Source organism: Leuciscus leuciscus (genome assembly GCF_965113295.1).
Source record: "Leuciscus leuciscus genome assembly, chromosome: 4".
NCBI lineage: Eukaryota > Metazoa > Chordata > Actinopteri > Cypriniformes > Leuciscidae > Leuciscus > Leuciscus leuciscus.
Genome location: NC_138728.1, coordinates 54,860,758 through 54,876,021, shown reverse-complemented (window position 1 = coordinate 54,876,021; position 15,264 = coordinate 54,860,758). Strand labels below are relative to the sequence as shown.

The 15,264-nt window shown below is 37.5% G+C and overlaps 1 protein-coding gene and 1 long non-coding RNA gene across 3 annotated transcripts in view; one reads left to right on the top strand and one right to left on the bottom strand.

The window, feature by feature from the left end:
- LOC309497139 overlaps positions 1-15,264 on the top strand; it is a 549,185-nt gene that overhangs the window by 370,413 nt on the left and 163,508 nt on the right. The gene's annotated exons all lie outside the window — the stretch shown is intronic.
- Positions 1-15,264, bottom strand: part of LOC309497115 (NACHT, LRR and PYD domains-containing protein 3-like) — a 202,138-nt gene that overhangs the window by 146,521 nt on the left and 40,353 nt on the right. The window contains exons 2-4 of the mRNA XM_082167321.1: positions 14,399-14,436; positions 13,188-13,466; positions 4,407-4,463 (exon numbers count right to left, since the gene is read on the bottom strand). Of these exons, the coding sequence (XP_082023447.1) occupies positions 4,407-4,463; positions 13,188-13,446 (316 nt within the window). The 5' untranslated portion in view covers positions 13,447-13,466; positions 14,399-14,436. The remainder of the gene's footprint in view (positions 1-4,406; positions 4,464-13,187; positions 13,467-14,398; positions 14,437-15,264) is intronic.

The following is a 15,264-nucleotide window of genomic DNA, read 5'->3' as shown; positions in this document are numbered from 1 at the left end:
AATAACAAATGTTACAAAAACTGATTTAAACAGTTTTAGTTATACATATAAGTTGTTTAAAAATAAATAAATACATATAATTATAAAAACACCTTACATTTTCAGAGCGCTGAAGAAGTAGTTCTTTATGCAATGATAAAAAAAAAAAAAAAAAAAAAATCCAAATAGTGTAAGTTGTCATAAACAAGACATTCCCAGATCCTCCAGTGATAAACCACAGTGTGAACTGAAGCGCCCGACGCTCACAGAGACGGAGGAGTTACAGACCCAGGCCCGTTGCAAGCAAACCAAGCAATTGCTTGGGGCCCCGAGCTGGCCTGGGGCCCCAAGACAACGACTGGTAAAGAATAAAATGCAACGACAAACTGTGTGAGTGCCCCTTTGATAGTCAATGCAGTAAAGTGCAATGACACTGTTATCGGGATCCCCCTCAAGGGGGCCCCTCTCAGTAGTCGCTGACAGCAGCCAGCCAACTGCGTGATCTCTGCTGCCGGCAAAATACAAAACTCCTCGGCAGTCATCATGAAGCGGAATTATGCTTCAGGAAGCCAGAAAAGAATGAAGAGAAAGGCAGAGGAGGATAAGAAAAAACAAGATAGTGGTAAATTACACTGGATAAAATAGCTCTACTTGTCTTGTACATATGTTTATGTTAGCTACCTGCCTGACGGCAAATGCTGCTTGTAACGAACAGTTAGTGCAACTTTTTTTTCGAACAGATGGAATATGGTTACATACGGTAATATGTTTTTTAACGGGATAAGGAAGACGCAGATCTGTTCCAGAATCACTGTTTATCGTATTTAAAGTGTAAGTTGCAGGTTAACCACCACAGCCAATTAATGTGTAAATTAAAGTGCTCTATATGTATATATTTAATTATTTCTGTCTTAAAATGCGTTAAAATAACATTTATTGGGGTTTCTTCAAAGGTAGCGTGTTTTTTCAGTTACTGGGTGATGACGTCAAAAGAGGCACTCGCAACCCATACTCCGCTAGATTCCTACTGTATTATATGGCTATTTGGAGAACGACTGAGGATGTGGGAAACCATCAAATTCTTTATGGACCACAGCCCTACAATTTTTAACCGGTCAGGCGTGAGAGAGGGGAGCCATGGCACTCAAAGAGTTATTAATGCTTGGTGTGAGGAGAATGAGTGGAGGGTTGGCCAGGTGTCCTGGTGAGTAAAGTTAGCTACGTTAGAGCTAGTCCAGCCTGGTGCAAACTTAACCCGGATAATATAACGGAACAAGCCAGTCTTTTCAAAATACTGCCGTCATGTAGAATAGCAAGGAGGGACAACGACTGAAGACATTATATACTTACAGTAAGTCAGTCTAAATCAGAGCTGTAGAGATGCACACACTGCACAGGCACCAATCGCTAGTCTCATCGACGCCTCAAACATCATGTAATACCCTTCCTCAATCCACGCGTTATCAATTTCTCACGATTTAATTAGCGATGTTTATTGTCAGAAAAGAAAAAGATCGATGTCCCCATCACTGTGTTTGTGTGGGCGAATCAGCAGTGGAGAGTGTGTGCTGCCGTGAGGTGAACGCGTTTTGGAGTTTAGTGGAACAGCTCGACCCGCGACCGGCTGATCTGACGCGCCTGAACCCGTTTGTTTTGCGAATAGCTTATTCTCATTTCAGGCAGGATCACGGTCCCCTTGAAGTCAGCACACACGAGTATGTTTACAATGGAGTTATTTTATCCATAATTTTTTTTATCAAATAAAACATACAACCAACTTTTCTGAAGTTATGTAAGGCGAATATAGCTGCTAGCGTACGGTAACTCTACTAGTGAGTTCCTCTTATGACGTCACGCCCCATCTAGTGGAAGGGAGCGGGAGCGGTTAAAACCACTGTTAAAAGTGCCAACTTTTCATATTATATCAGCATTTTGGTATAAAAAACAATGGTGGGCGGTTCTTATCTTTATGTTTAATAAACAAATTGCATTACTTCGTGAAAAATTTAACCTGCAACTTACACTTTAATGACATGACATTGCTATAGCTTTGTAATAGGTTTTGATGAAAGTGGCATAGCATGCTATACTAACTATTCCACCGTGATAATCTATTTATCAAATGGGGGTTAGGAAAACCACACAATAAATTCCGTGCATCAAACAGTAGCTTGGGATGTTTTTAAGCATTGGTAGTTGTGAAAGCAGCTGCATCCCTTCCCTTCTAATATCAAAATATGGAAATGCTAACATAACACTTTATAATAACTTAATAAATACTTTGTAACATTTTTTATTTATGCACAGTAGGCTATATGCAACAGCAGTATTTGCACTGTAAACCTTTTTTATGTATATAAAGTGTGGGTGAACTTTAACTGTATGGCTATGCTGTGGTTCCTGTAGACTTTGCGTGCGGACGGGGGAGGGGAGGGCTGAGGGGGGTTAGGGGGGCCTCCATGTCCATTTTGCTTGGGGCCCCCAAATTCCTTCAAACGGCCCTGTACAGTCCAGACAAGCCTCTGGGGATAATGTCACAGTAAAGCTAGTCTGCGCTCCAGAGGTTTATTCACACTAAATTCATTTAAAAGCATAATCTTAAAGGGATAGTTCACTTTGAAATTAATTTTTGATATGTTTTAGCTTACCTCAAGGGCATCCAAGATGTAGGTGTCTTTGTTTCCACAGTAGTTTCAATTTTGATATTTTTAGGCCAAACCGTTCTTGTCTGTCAGTCATATAATGCAGGTCTATGGTCACTGTCTCAAAACACAAGCACAGAGTCCAAATTAAAACAATTCCCCACGTCCAAATGAAACAATTCCCCCATCATAAGTACACATTGGTGGCCTAAGACACGAAACGAGCGGTTTGTGTGAGAAAACGAACAGTATTTATATCGTTGTTATCTCTTGAAAACAGCGCACGTCCAAATGATCTGACGGCGCTGGCGGGTATAGATGTATACACTAGATGTCGCCTTGGCTACGGTTTCATTCCAATGAACTGCAGTAGCCAAGGCGACATCTATGTATATATCTATACCCGCCCGCGCCGTCAGATCATTTGGACGTGTGCTGTGTTCAAGAGATAACAACGATATAAATACTGTTCGTTTTCTCACACAAACCGCTCGTTTCGTGTCTTAGGCCACCAATGTGTACTTATGATGGGGAATTGTTTCATTTGGACGTGGGGAATTGTTTTAATTTGGACTCTGTGCTTGTGTTTTGAGCCAGTGACCATCGACATGCATTATATGACTGACAGACAAGAACGGTTTGACCTAAAAATATAAAAATTGAAACTACTGCGGAAACAAAGATACCTACATCTTGGATGCCCTTGAGGTAAGCTAAAACATATCAAAAATTAATTTCAAAGTGAACTATCCCTTTAAAAGTTTAAATTAGATCTTTTAAAATTAAAAGACTGTTTAAATCAAATCTTTAAAGTTTTATCAAAATTGTATTTTCTATTTATCTTCTAGAAGACTTCTGTATGAGATAAATGATTTTGCTTAAATTTTGATTGGATTGGATTGGGGGGATGTTTAAGAAAAATCTTGTATCACATTAAGTGTATGGTGATTGTCAAAACATTTTAATAACTAAACAGAATTTTATTAGGTTAAAGAAACACTCCACCGTTTTTTAAAATAGGGCTTACTCACCATCTTTCCTACATTTAGATAGGTGGGCAAACACATTTCTGTCAGGACCACTACCGTCAAATACGATTGACAATTAGCATACAGTTTGGACTGGCGGTATGATTCTGTTCTGGGCAAGAACTGTAGCCTAGCATGGATAAGAGAAGCAATAACCCCCCTTAGAGTAAACACAACAGAACCAACATGAATGTATTTCAGATGTTATTAATTCAAGATTACAATTCAAGAAGCACAACATAATTCGAGAATTTATTCTGATTCAAAGGGGAATCGCTCGCTCGCTCAGGAGGCCAAATCCTGACTGATGTGAGGAGGAGCTGGGGATGGAGGAGGGTAATTAGCTCCTGAGAAACACGATAGCTGCTGATAATACTGAAGGAGCTTATATATGTATACAGTGATAGGCGTCGTATTCCTATAGGTAGACATGGATCAGCTGAGAGTCATCTGATGCGAGCTTGACTAATATGACCTGCCAGAACTAATGCTACGCTTAATGTTTGTCTCAGCGTATGCTTTGTTTTAGTTTGGCAGCGCCGCCACTAGCTTAGCTTAAGAAAAAATTATCCTTGAATCAATTCCTAACACATTTCTAATATGATGTTCTAGATGATATTAGATGGAGAAAATGAGAGGAATTGCAAAAATCCTCACTTGAAAAGACATTTAGTTCAAATGATTACTTGCATAACTAATTTCAGACTGTATAAAAATAACATGTACAAAATTGCGATTAATTTTGATTAATATTTACCCTTGATTGAACTGGCTCCAACAGGAGCAGGATCCTCAAAACTGCCCTTAGCCTGAGCTGTGTGAGAGAGAAAGAGATCAAATGAAAATACAGTGACATTAAACCACACAAACACATCAGCAAAGCCAGTAGTTATTCATTTATATTGAAAACATTTACTCTGACAGATTAATAATAGAAATATAGTATTACAAATATATTTGTATTTTTTCCCAAATGTATTTCAATTATATTTAGAAAAAAATTCTTTAGTTTTGCTTTTATTTTTTAAACAGCACATTTCATTTTAACTTTTATAACATATACATTTGAACAATTTATGCTTTTCTTACGCAGTATTTTAGTCTTGTTTCCAGTCCAAATATCTAAAAATAATTAAATCAAGAAGCATTTACTAGATGTGTAAAATGACACAATAAATTATATCTTGTTTTCTGTCAATCAAAATTAAGTGAGTTTTTTGCTTAAATCGAGCTAAATTATCTGCCAATGGGGAAGGGAAAAAACTGAATTCAAACGAAAAACAAGAATATTTTTTGCAAGTGTGGTCACACCCTCCCTTTAAAAACATCTGGCACATTATTAAAGACAAGTAAGCAGTCAGTAACAAAATTAGAACAAATAATCAAATTACAAATAGGACAAATAAATACAATAGAACAAACAAAAGCTACAAATGAAATAAACAGTTTTTAGGGTAGATCTAACAGGTACAGAAATTTTAATTAAGTAATCAAATGTGAAAAAAATGCATATTCATTACTGTATAAATTAAATATAGATGGATATTTTTGTAAAGTTGAAAAGGGTACTCTGTTGAGTCAAGAGCAGTGAGTCATTTATTTGTCCTTTGCTTAATTAACATTGAAACACAGCATCAGTTTTTTAGACTGCTGCCCCTTTAAGACCGAACGCACAGACCCATCTGAACATGACTACTGTAAGGCCCGCTATATTGGTCCAATCTGCCGGTTCGCCAATACACGGGGAAGGTATCACGTGTTCTGTCCTCACTCATACAAAGTATTGGTTGGTTAAATTTACAATACATTTATCATATGTATTTACTCGTTAATTCATCTGACTCCATAAATGAAAGGGTTTTAATGATATCTGTGGATCATTAATCATGAGTGAATGTTTGACTATTCCGTTTAACTCTTCAATGAAAATAATATCAAAGTCAGAAATATCAAATGTAATAATTTATTATGTCAGGTAAGTGTATCATGCCAATTTCATAATCAATTCAAAGATAATCGATACAAAACATCAAATGCTCTGGAATAGAGAGAAGATGCAAACCCAACTTTAGGAAATACGTGAGGCTAAGAGATCTATCTCTCTCAGCCTCACGGGCCAATCTGAAGTACAGAAAAGGCTCCTAACTCCCTGCTGTACTCCATTAAATAGACAGACCTCTTTCACATGTAAACATGTGCTAACAATAGTAAATTTGCATTCAGAGATCACACCTTCATGGAGGTGTAAGACCATTTGCTTGAGAGACTATCTCTCTTTGTGTATAAACTCTTAAAACCTTATTACCTTTTGTTTTACTTATTCCGAAATGAGAGAATTGTACCAGTCGCACTGTGACATTTTAATCGTCTGATTATTATTCACAGGTGTCCCTTGTCTTGTCATTAGTCTTGTGTATTTAGCCCTCATGTTTGCCCTGTGTTTTTGTCTAGTATTGAATGTTTCTAGTTGTGTTTATGCCTTGTCCAGGTTCTTGTTCTGAGTTACCAGTTTACAGTCTTTATGTTTGATTTTGTTTATTATTATTAACCCTCTGGAGTCTGAGCGGTTTTCTGGGCCCTGGAGGTAGTGATGGCAAAATGAGGCTTCCTGAACCACTGAGACCTCGCAGGCCATTGCTTGAGCTAAACGTTCATTACTCGAAGCCAAAGAGTATAGAAGCCCAAGAGGCGAAACTCAATAGAACGCTCCATAGCAACAGTTGCACCCATGACGTGACGGCGCGGCCGCCATTATGGACTGAAAACTGAAGGAAAACGCCGAAAAATAATGGGAGTCAATGGCACTGAAAAACTTAACATAACAAAAACTGAACATAACTTAATTTTTTTCTGGCCGTCATATCTAAATATGAAAACAATTTAAAATACATTAATGAGGATGACTGACGTTAAATGACGTTAAATGACAGAAAATATTCGTCTATGTGTTGGTTATGCATGGCCTAATTACCCTTAGGAAAATAGTATTTTGGGACAAAATATTACTATAGAAGTACTATAAGACTACTATAGAAATACTATAGCGGCTCTAGGATATTATAGAGGTATTACAGAACATAACATACTTCTGTGATGTTCTGTAATACCTCTATAATATTTTAAAGCTGCTATAGTATTTATATAGTCTTATCGTACTTCTGTAGTATGTCCCAAATTACTATAGTATTCCTATAAGATTACTATAATATTTTGTCCCAAAATACTATAAGATTCCTATAGTACTTTTTAGTAAGGGTATGTCCCCCACCGAATCGGCTTCATTAGCCTTCCACTTACGGTTTGCAAAGATACAATTATAAAATTACTGCAAACCTTTAATCTATCAATATTTATGTTCTATTATGCATTTTCCTTGTTATATGACTAACAGAAATTCATGAAATAATATAGGCAGACACACAGTAATAAGATATAAGTAATAAGATATTTTTTTCAAATGTTGATTTTGAAATTAGTGAACATCATATATGATTTGGAAAAATAAATAAATAAATAAAATTATAAATGAACATTTCTAAAGCCAGTTCATATTTTACATAGAATATCACAAAAATATTAACAACTTGTTTTTTCAACATCTTCAGTGAAAGTGCACACAGTGAACGTTTCAATGGCAAGAACAAAAACAATCTATGAATGTCCTATTACAGGCGGAAAGGTACTAAAAAGATGTGCAATCTAGCAAGTGCACACATGAACTATAAACACCTACTAAAATGGATTTTGCCATTGACTGGCGCTAACGATTTCAGCAGCTTTCAGTCCATAATGGCGGACGCGCCTCCGCAGCGCCATCTACAGACTGTTACCCCCAATTTCCACCAGATGCGGAACGGCTGCGTGACAGCTCCGTGTTCCGTCGTCTGTCAATACCCACCAGGTCCGTATTTGTTGCGGAACGGCTGCGGTCATGACTGACAGCTGAAGTCACAAGGACCCACGAGATCTCGCAAATTCACGTATGATCGCGCTATATAAGTGCTGAATTGCTGCGGAGCTCTCCGGCATCCGGCAAAAATAGAAGCTCTGCGTATCTGCTCCGGAGGACTGCGGATCGCCGGAGTCGGAACGCAGCTGTACCGCATTCAGTGGAAATACACTCATTGACTTTAATGGAAACTTATTGACTCCGCCGCCGTGCCGGAGCCGTAACGCACCCGGTGGAAATTGGGGGTTACCCATAACACAACAGAGTTTCGCCTCTTGGGCTTCTATACTCTTTGTCGAAGCTTCATTCAGCATTGCTCACTAGTGACACCTAGCTACTGTGCAAAGAAATAGCAGACAAATTAATTCATTCTGAACCAGTGTCGCGCCCTCCCTCCCTCCCTCCCTCCCTCATTTTATAAAAAATGTTTTTTTTATATAAATTTTTTATATTTTATAAAAATACTTTTATAAATAAAAATAATTATTTGTAATGTAAATATACAAATAAATATTGATATTTATTTGTATATTTATTTTTAAATGTATATTTTATAAAAATATTTTTATAAATAAAAAATATTTATTTATTTATTTTGTACTCACTGTTGATGTCTGTAACCTTTCATTTGCAATAATAAAAAGACACGATCAGACATTTGTCCATTACTGTGTATAATATCAGACATTTGTCCATTACTGTGTATAATATAAAATATGTATCTTTCTGAATTTGAATTTACTTGTCCAGAGTAACACACACAGTTAATTAATTATTCATAAATTGTTTGGATAGGGACAGTATGAACAACAACAGTGACACTGTTGAGTGCAGTGCTTATGTTAGAGGGAGTGTAATAAAGTGCATTTATTAATTTAACAGATTATAGAAAACAGATTAAAGTAAACTGCAACAGAATAGTCCGGAAGGAAAATAAAAATAGATTTTTTATTGAGAAACAGAATTATTTCAAGTGTGTTGGGGTTTAGACGATTCCTCTTCTTGGACAAAATCTCTCTAGCCTGGGAAAAGATCCTTTCACAAGGAACAGAGGATGCAGGGGAACGTAAAAATGGCAGTGATAAAAATGAGGATATGCTTCTGTTGAGCCCAGACAGGGGAGGATTCCCTCTTTCTTGCTGGCTCCATTACCAGGAAAAAGGAAGAGTCACAAAAAGCAAACAAATCCAAAAGGGCAATCCAAATAAAAAAAGCAGTCCAGTCCAGATGCAAAAATCCAGAGCAATTTAAATAATCTTATCTAATTAATATAACAAGACTATAATATAGGCCTACTATAATAATAATAATATAGGCTACTATAACCATTCTAACCTGATAATGTAATAATATACAGCCCTCACATATGACACAATAACGACAATGACAATGACAGTTTTCTGACTCTCTGACACTACAACTGCTTCTACTACTCCTGACAACACCCACAAGGTGGTGCGAGTTTCGAACTGGCTTTAATCCAGAAGCAACACTCAGACCGAACCGATGACGTATCCACACAAACCGAGGCCTCGTTTGTCATTAGTCACGTGATTTTCACGTTAACAACACAAGCCTCGAATCGCGGCTTCATCTGGCACGCCCACTTTTCAGAGGTGTGGACTCGAGTCATGTGACTTGGACTCGAGTCAGACTCGAGTCATGAATTTGATGACTTCAGACTCGACTCGACAAAATGTACAAAGACTTGCAACTCGACTTGGACTTTAACATCAATGACTCGTGACTTCACTTGGACTTGCGCCTTTTGACTCGAGAAGACTTGCTACTTCCCATGAAAACTGGGGAAACAATGTTCACACGGCCGCGCCGCTCTCAGTTTATCTGCATCTGTGGAAAAAATGTGCACCACCTGTATGCATGCAGAGAGCACGCGCGCTGCCTGCACGACATCCAATCACTGTAGTCCCACGTTGTTTTGATTCGACAGCATCTAAGCAGGCACATTGCAAGACAACCAATGAAGCGCAACACGCAACAACGCATGCTACGAATTTGAACGAATGCTAAGCACCTTATCGGATGTACCGTAACTTTACATAGCTGCCAACTCTCACGCATTCACTGTGAGACTCACGCAATTGACACTTTTCACACGCTCTCATGCCACACATCCATTTTCTCACGCACAGAAAAATCGCAAAGCAAAGAGGACACGGAGACCGACAGACTAGACAGAGCAGGTTAGTTATGATATAAAAAAATCTCAGCTCTCAGATTCTGTCACTTTTATTACGAAATTCAGACAATAAATACCGTTTTGGCGCTTGTAAATGTGACACGACAGATCCCTAGCGGCACGTGACCCGATCATCTCTAGCTGATAGTAAATAACGTTAAACACGAATGAACACTGTTGAAAGATACAGTACAACTTACCGAAATGTATATTCCTCATACATAATATCGACCCATCAATCAAAGGGGTCCATAAAACAGCTGGAGAACAATTATGTCACATAACATTTACCTCAGGAAAGCCATTTAATGACCATAATGTTAGTTGGCTAGAAAAAAAGAGTATTTTGCTAAATACTATATTGCATGTTTATTATATTTTTACTTGTATCATTAAATAAAGTTGTTATTATAATAAAAAAACGCATTATATATAATTTGTTATTTTTAACCTTAAATAATACTGCCAGCTGATAGGGCTCTCTGTATGTTTACAGCATTAGGTGAGTTGTTTTTTTCTAGAGAAAAATGAATGCCTATCTTGTGTAGCCTACCTAATATTTATCCAAATGAGTCAATATTAAATCAAATCACAATAATTGAATTGAACTGAAATCATAAAAAAGCGTAGCTTACCAGATATTGAACCATGTAAACATTGTAACATGTTGTCACTAAACCTAATAAAATTCAGTTTAGTTACAAAAATGTTTTGACAATCACAATACACTTATTGTGATGCAAAAATTATTAATAATATTAATTAATTATTAATTAATAATAGTTGCATCACAATTGCCCCCCCTCCCCCCCCCCTGTATTTGATTAATGTCATTGTATAAAAAGAGGTTTAAATAAATAAAAATCTTACAGACATACATGATTTGTATACATTTTATTTCTGTGGTAAGAGGACTTGAAATGACTCGAAACTAAAATGGTAGGACTTTGGACTCGACTTGAGACTTGTTGGCTTTGACTTGTGACTCAACTCGGGACTTGCCTCATCTTTGACTCGACTTGACTTGGGAATCGAGGGCAAAGACTTGAGACTTACTTGTGACTTGCATAACAATGACTTTGTCCCACCTCTGCCACTTTTTCTCGACACACGCTCCGACGCCTCGGTTCAAATGTCACATCAATACCTGGAGGTGTTCTGACATGCTCTGACATTTGTGCTTTTTTCAGTTATTTATAAACATGTTAATGGCAAAGGTGTAAATTCACTCTATATAGCATAAACAGGGCTACCATAATATGTGATCACCATGCATGTATATTTTTGAATTTTTAAGAGAATAATGTTTATGCGTGGTTATTGAAAAAAATGTAAATGAAAGGTCCTGAAATAAGACCACAAAACTCATAATAAATATGTGTCAATAAGACTTTTGACTAATGGATGTTGTCGCTTCGAGTTCTGGCTTCAAAATTATGTGAAAATAGTCTTGCTTTATCGTTCACATAAAACAATACATTGATTTAAATTGATGTAAAACAGGTTTTGCTTGGAAAGCCAATATGCGAGGGGGGCGTGAACGAGGAGTGGTTTACACCTGAGAATACAATGTCCCACCCATTATGTGTAATTAGCCATTCATTCAGGTGTGACACTGACTGAGCCACAATGCAAGGACAAAAGATATATTTAGAAGAAGACTTATATTGACCATTTAAGATTTTGCTTACATCTATCTTGTAAATATCTTTTGCTATTTTATTAAAAAGGTTACAATTACAATAATTACAATTTCAACAATATTTCAAGTGTACTCTTTCTTTGTAAAAAAAAAATGATTATAGACCTACATTTTATCTATGTATTCATTAGTTTGAATATAGCTAACATCTTAGTTGATGACTTTATTTTTGACAAAAATAGTATTTCATATATATAGAAATTGCTAAACAAAAGCTTATTTGATGTGGCAGTATATTCTACAGTAAAAACTGTACCCAAATCTAGTCAACAAAATGTTGTCTTTCATATTTCCCCTGACTGTAACGTTGTTTTTATTAAATATTAGGGCATATAAATGTTAATTTGCAGTTTAATACGTTGCTTATACAAATAGCCTACATTTTATTTCAACATATTTCAGTCGATTTTTACTCATCTCAGTATAGCAATACAGTTTGCTAAAACATCATCATTCATTCACACACGCGATTTAAATTTAAACGGTCTTTTTGCGAGCTGTGGTAAACAGCGCATCTCTGCCTTTCATTCATCACAAACAGAAACCCGATTCACGTGAGAAGGAAAGAAACTTACTACAGTATTCCTCAGCTTGCTCCTCGATATACCCGCACTTCTGAGGTACATTTTCCATTATTATTTTTCCTCACAGCGCTGCGAGACGGTGTAAACAAGTAATGATCTGAATAAACTTGTGTTTTCTCGAGCTGATATGGGGGCGTTCACAGGTTTGCGTGGATTGCCTCAGCCATTTGCGTTTGAATAGCGCGCGCTCTCCGTGGGAGTGGTCACATTACATTTGAATGAGCTGTAATGAGCTCGACTGGAATCGCTCTCTTTTAATACAGATTTCACATAAATAAATGGATAAAAAATATAAATTTCTTCATTTAAAAGAAGAGAATTCAAGCTTCATGCCTGTATGTCTGTATGCTTGTTTGACTGAGTATTCGCTGAGTTATTGTTCATTTTCGGACGCGTTTCAGAATGGACTACACTGGCAGAGAGAAGGCAGAACTGGCTTCGTGTTTATTTTTCTTTATTTGGCAAAAAGCACAACACTTTGTTTTTATTGTGAGTATACACAAAAATAATACACATTTAACAGAATCGATTGATGTATGAAACTCCTATGGAAAATCAAAGTCAACAGAGTCAACAACTTATTTGTAGAGATACTATACTTGTGAGACAATTTATGCTATATTATAATAATCGGTCAAAAGCTTTGTGTTCTCTCACTTATTGCATGCGCATCAAACTTTTTGGCTAATACGATTTTATTTAGCCTACATTGTATTGTGGTTTTCTTACAATGACAACATTACATGCAGTTAATACTTTATTAGACACTGATAATTATGTTAATTATATATTTTTTAAAAAATGTAACATACTGTAATAATCTATAAGCATATTTAACAATCGGTTGAAGACAAATAATTGCAAAGTGTTTATGAACAATTTAATCTGGCTTATAGATACAGTATGTTGTTCCATGCGCCATCTGGTGGATATACTGTGAAGCACAACACATTTATCTAAATAAAAAAATAAAAACGTGCTGACAGGATTCAGCGGCATTCCACGGGACAAATTGCGGCATGTCATGGGAAAAATGCACATTCTTAATGGCCATATCTGTATATTTTTGTTTCTATGTACAGTCAGAGTGAATTAAACATTACCTTGCTTGTGATTGTTCTCCAGCTGCTCAGCCAGATTATTCTGGTTCATCTTCTTCAGGATCTCCACCGTGATCTTCACAGCTTTGTCTGGTCCGAAACTCTCCACCATCTTATCCACAGTTTTCAGCCTATCTGCATTCTCCATTTCAGATTTTGATATACACTCATGATCATTCTTTAAGTGCCACTGAAACTTCTTTAGATCATCTTCACTCAGGTCCGTCAGTGAGTTCAGAAGCAGCTCTTCAACAGACGCCATCGTCCTTCACTGATTCACAGCTGCAGGACAAAAAGAAAAAGATCTGAAGTAGTTTCACTCCTAACATTTGGACCTAAGCACTCAAATGTTATTTGGATTATGAAATGAAGCTGTGATCGGATCTGGACTCTCATTGAACTCATGCAAACTCTTCTGTTGAAGAAGTCCTATAATGCTCCTTTTTACAGGATAATATAATAACACAAGATAATATGAGTGTCAGGCCCATTAAATTAATTAAAATGGAACATCATAACATATAAAGACCACAGAGATTCAGTGACGGTGCATAAATTATTTATTTATAAATAATTTAAATGATAGATAATTTGTCATAAACAAAGCATGGTGGTAAAAAAGCACAAAAACAGACAGAAAGAAAACCCTGCGCACACATGTCTACCGGAGAAATATCACTTGCCTACCTCCCGTTCGAAAATCAAAGACAATGTTCTCCGTGAGTCTTTCGGGTTCTCTAACTGCTGCCCTAACTAAACCTAAACTAAATAACGTGAAAACCCAACACCAATTACCACCAGCTTTAAAATAATGTTATAAACTAAATCTAACAAACATGAGTTCCACGCCAGGAACGTGCTTATAGGAAAACACGATCATCAATTCGACACGGGGAACTCCATGAAGAGGCATAACGAGCCAAACACACGGGACACCTCGGAGCTACGCTCCGTCTGCCACCTGAAGCGGATCGGAAGTGAGAGTCAGAGAGAGAGAGCGGATGGCAACAAAGGCATTTTTAAAGCAGTTGCGCCGCCCACAATCAGCAATCGGCGAGACGCCACGTGACCTATAGAGGAAACAGAAACACAACGCACAAAACAGCACAAACACTGTTCCCATTTTGCTTGGCAGCGTAACACCCCCACCCTTAAAGAAAATAAATTGGGGTTTAAGTCTACAACTTAATAAATATTTACAAATAAACACTTACAAACCCACATTCAGCAATGGCTCCAGGAACCTGCTAAACTGAACAAAGGGAAAAAAATAAAAATTAAAGTGCAACAAGTACGTTTTTTTATACCACAATTTATTTACCATACTTTCTATATCAAGCACGAGACAATGCATCGGCAACTACATTGTCACGTCCTCGGATGTGCCTAATCTCCATGTTACAGCCCTGTAGAATCAAGCTCCACCGCATTAAGCGCTGATTAGAATTGCGCATGCGATCAAGAAAAACCAAAGGGTTGTGGTCTGTATAGACCACAACCGGACATGCAGCACCTCCCACATAGACCTCAAAGTGCTGAAAGGCGAGCACAAGAGCAAGAGCTTCCTTTTCTATGGTCGAATAAGCACGCTGACAACAGTTAAACTTGCGTGAAAAAAAACAGACAGGGTGTTCAAGACCATCCCCGTCATGTTGTAGAAGAACAGCTCCTGCTCCCAGATCACTCGCCTCAACAGCGATGGAAAAAGGCCGAGAAAAATCAGGAGCGGCTAGCACAGGCGCAGTAGTAAGCAGTGCTTTAACAGACTCGAAAGCAGCTTGACTCCGTGGAGTCCAGTTGAAGGTCACCTTCGAACTAAGCAAATCGGTGAGAGGCGAGGCAAAAACAGAGAAATTTTTACAGAATGACCGGTAGTAACCTACCATGCCAAGAAAGCGGCGGAGTTCGCGACGAGTGGTTGGAGGAGGATAATTCACAATCGCCTCAACTTTAGACTGGACAGGACGTACCTGCCCACGGCCAACCACTTTACCCAAATATACCACAGTGCCCTGGCCAAACTCACACTTGGCTAAATTGATGGTTAAGTTAGCTTCTGATAGTCTGCGAAACACAGTAG